The sequence below is a fragment of the Sabethes cyaneus genome, chromosome 2 (genome assembly GCF_943734655.1).
Source record: "Sabethes cyaneus chromosome 2, idSabCyanKW18_F2, whole genome shotgun sequence".
NCBI lineage: Eukaryota > Metazoa > Arthropoda > Insecta > Diptera > Culicidae > Sabethes > Sabethes cyaneus.
In genome coordinates, this window is record NC_071354.1 from 183584551 (window position 1) to 183588557 (window position 4007).

Below are 4007 nucleotides of genomic sequence, written 5' to 3' on the forward strand. Positions count from 1 at the left end.
TCGACTAATGGAAGCAGTTTTTTGATGAGCATCGAAGTTAACATGAAAGTACCTACAAATGATAACAGCTCGAACAGCTCGAAAAGATCGGGAGATAAATCGGTCATTTGAAAAATGACGGTACAGCCGCCGGAAAGGGCCAACTCCCGTCAGAACTCTACAAAAATGGCCAAAAACTGCTAGCAATGGTACTTTAAGGATTTGGGAAGAGGAGAAACTACCGGAGAAGTGGATGGAAGATGTGATTTGTCACAAGATCTACCAAACAGGCGGTTAGCTAGATTGGTGTAATTACCGCGACAGTACGCTGGTCAACGGCGCCTACATAGTGCTCTCCCAGATCCCCACTAACAAGAGAATTCGCAGGGTAGTATCAGGCGGGCTTTATGGAGGCCCGTACTACTATGGATCAAATTTTTACTCTCCGACAAATTCTCCAGAAATGTCGGGGGTACAAAATGCCCACGCATCATATTTTCGTGGATTTCAGAGCAGCATACGATACAGTCGAGCGCGAACAACTATGGCAGATAATGCACGAGAACATTTTTTCGGACAAATCGATGAGACTGATCAAAGCAACTAGCTACCTTTAAGCAAGTGATATGTTACGTACATGTTTCGGGGGCGCTCTCGAGTTCTTTCGCAAACGGTTGTGGCAAGGGCATTGACTGTCCTATATGTTATGCAACATCGCTATTGACAGCGATGAACTGAAAGTGGTTAATAAGGAAGGAAAAAATCGCTTTCAGATTCAGATTAATTTACATCACAACTTGTAAGCGACAAATATTTTATCGCAATTTGTACAGATAATGACAAACTTCACATCAGATTATGTTGTTCTGTTTGTCCTGAACTGTACAGAATATGATCTGCTCGTGTGGCGATAACTCACAGACCAAGTAACAATGAGAGATTTATTGCATTATTATTGCGGGTTTCATGATCAAATAACTCATTTCATTTTGTTGACGTCTTACGATTGAAAAACCGATGTGTCGGAATAAGATTGCTAGGCACTAGAATGATAGCTGCCTAGAAAGCACTCGACGTACATAGATGAAGAGTAAATTACATGACTGGACTTCATTACCCAATTCGTTTCATGTCATCATGATTCAAGGAGGCTTACGGCCTTTTCGATTTTAACTCAAAAACCCAGACCTGACATGGCGACTTTTATTTAGCCGATTTATCTGGTTATTTTATTTTAATTTCATTATACCTTATTATTCGCGGCAGATTTGTTGTTTTCATTTCGACCATATTCTCTTAGATTAAAATTTACAAATAAGCAATATTCAGTACGTTATAAAGTGTATATCGAAGTATTGAAATATTTTTATACACTATCCCAATACACACAAACAAAATAAGACATACCTCATAAACCAATTCATTTTCCTGCCATTGTTCCGTTAATCATCCGATAGTACATCATGTACTCATTTTCATATTCGCGATAATTTCGTCCATTGAACAGCTTCTCCGGTGGGACGTACTTCCGTAATGCATTGGCTAGTACGAAATTGTAATAGGTGCGACTTTTTTCAATCACTTGCTGAGCATTCCCCAGAAGCGCTTCCGTCTCGTCAAGGTATTCACATATTTTTTCATGATTCGCTTGCCACAGCTGACGGTATTGGTCATCGTCCACAGTAACTGTATCCAGCTCTGGTCGAATATCCTGCTGAAAGCTTTTAACCAGGTCATCAAGCTTTATAATCGCTTTAACCGCTTGCAGAGAGTGCTCAGCTGATGAGAAGCACGCCGGCAACAGTGTCAAAAGCGGTGCGCATTCGCCGCTCGCCATCGAAATGCAGACGTGAGTGTCCAAAGAGAAAATCGTGTATTTCGAACGGTTAAATTTGTGAAATGGTATGCCGGTTAGGAGGGCCAGCTCATTTCGTAAAGGTGGAACCGCTGCCGGAGAATAGATGAGACCGGGAGAAATTGGTTTGCTTTCCAATCGCGTGACGCTCATCATGGATTGTTCGCTGAGATTCAATGTTTGATTTCCAGTCTTCTGTCGCATGTTGTAGACTGTGTAGCGACTGTAACGCTTAACGTAAGTAATTTTTTCCTTGATTTGGTTTAGTAGCTGAATTTCCTCTTGAATACGAGCTGAATGAGCGTCCACTTCACCGTAGATATCTCTTAACTGAGCAAGAAGCTGCTCATGATTGTCTAGCTTTTTACTCTGAATGTTTATCTCCTGTCGCTTGCGTTCGATTTCCTTGCTAAGGAATTCTAATTGTCCCTGGTTATAGTCTTTTGTAGTAGATTGAAGCATATAATCCTCCAGTATTGAATCAGCTTCGTCATCCATCGTATTTAGCAGATTCATTTTGGTTTCCAACATTTGTGAAAAAGGAGTATATTTGGCCAAATATTCCTCGCGTAGCGATTGAACGGAATGCTTCATAGAAACAAGATCAATGAATAGATTTATATGTGATCCACACAGTTTTGCCATATTCACTTGAAGCATATCGTGATCCGACAAAGTTACTGCCTTTTCTAGCTCATTCTGATGCCGATCCACTTCAGCTATTTCCAGCAATTGTTTTTCCTTCATCTCCATCAGCACAGTCCAAAGGTGATAGTTGGGAATACCCGCCAGGGCAGTTCTCATGTTATTCCAGAGGACCTGTTGAGCCTGCTTACATCCTTCCTGTTTCAGATCAGAAAATTTAATGTAAAACTCTTCCAGATACTGCAGGCATTGTTGAATTGCATTAACAGCATCAGACTTGTTTTTCGAATTGTCGTGCATTTTAACAGGCATCAGGTGATCAATAGTTTCCTTAATTTCGACCTCCTTCTTTGACATCTTTATCAAAGCGCTGTTTACTGCTTTCAGGTAGCATAATTTATCGTCTGTCTCAGACAGTTTTGTAGTAAGATTTACTTTTTGAATATCTAAAATTAAAATACTTTGATAGATAGACAAACTTTTACCTCAAAACATGAAACTAATCTTACTCTTTTGCTTGATTTTTCCTGTAACAGATTTCAGAACATTCTTAAAGTTGGCAATCCGAGATTCTGTCTCGTTACATTTAGCCTTCAGCTTTTCTATCTGTTCAAATCGCTTCAATTCCTCAGGCATTTGGTTTAATTTGGATTTCTGAAATAAGTTAAACACCCGAATTGAATTATATGAGACAGAGCACAGGTTTCACAGAAGTCTTACAGCCACAACATTGCCCAGTTTCTGATACTGATGTAACTTGGCTACCAAAATGTTATTTCGCATGGAAGCAATTTCTTGCCGGGGACGAATTTCTCTAGTGATATGTTCGAATACAATACTTTGCTTTCCGCGGATATACCTAAAAAACGATTTTCGATAAATCAGAATAAGTTACGCAAAACGAATACCTACTTTCGGAGGGTTTCATCCGGTGGAATTTTTTCCAAGGGACAACCAAGTTTTGTAGCCCATAGTTTAAACCGTGTTATTTCGTCTACTGCAGACATTTCAGAAAATAATTCACTTTTTAAGCGAAAATAAAGCACCAAGAAACAGTAACGATTTTTAACTTTTAACAGCTTCCTCAAAATAAACGAATTAAACTGACAGATCGTCTCCACTGCACAAAACAGCTGTCCAGGGTACGCTTCGATCGATAAAAAGATGTGCTTTTAAATAATGATGTGTGGTGGCGCTAAAAGACTAAAAGAGACACGATAGCGCTGCTTGTAGTGTGGCAATTTGCGAAAGCAGGTTTCCTTGCAGGTTTTCAGCAATTCCACGTGAAATAGGTACCTAAATGAGAAAATTTGAACATTTCTGATTTGAGTGAAACTTTACGTACATGTTAAAAAAACATGCACCTTTCACAGATTTTAGTACCATTTTGATTCCCAGTCATTTCATTTGGTATTTCATCTGTGATAGTGATAGTGATGATCAGTGATAGATTTGACAGGAAATGCCAACAAGCGATAGAGAGGAAAAAAGGGGTTTGGAAAACCTACCTATGTATGCATATCCACGA

General features: G+C 39.5%; 1 protein-coding gene across 1 annotated transcript; it reads right to left on the reverse strand.

Moving 5' to 3' along the window:
* Positions 1-1394: 1394 nt before the first annotated feature.
* On the reverse strand, positions 1395-3494 carry LOC128737615 (augmin complex subunit dgt5). Its single transcript, XM_053832290.1, has 4 exons — positions 3392-3494; positions 3200-3338; positions 2989-3133; positions 1395-2925 (listed from the first exon to the last, which is right to left on the reverse strand). The coding sequence occupies exons 1-4, from the start codon at positions 3484-3486 to the stop codon at positions 1400-1402; spliced, it is 1905 nt and encodes a 634-aa protein (XP_053688265.1). The 5' UTR covers positions 3487-3494; the 3' UTR covers positions 1395-1399.
* Positions 3495-4007: the final 513 nt, after the last annotated feature.

What these genes read in the sequence shown, in the direction of transcription:
- LOC128737615 (XM_053832290.1), bottom strand. Translation starts at nt 3,486, where the DNA reads ATGTCTGCAGTAGACGAAATAACACGGTTTAAACTATGGGCTACAAAA. An exon ending in CCGGATGAAACCCTCCGAAA is followed by an intron (nt 3,339 to 3,391) that starts GTAGGTATTCGT and finishes ATCGTTTTTTAG; the next exon opens with GTATATCCGCGGAAAGCAAA. An exon ending in AACTGGGCAATGTTGTGGCT is followed by an intron (nt 3,134 to 3,199) that starts GTAAGACTTCTG and finishes AACTTATTTCAG; the next exon opens with AAATCCAAATTAAACCAAAT.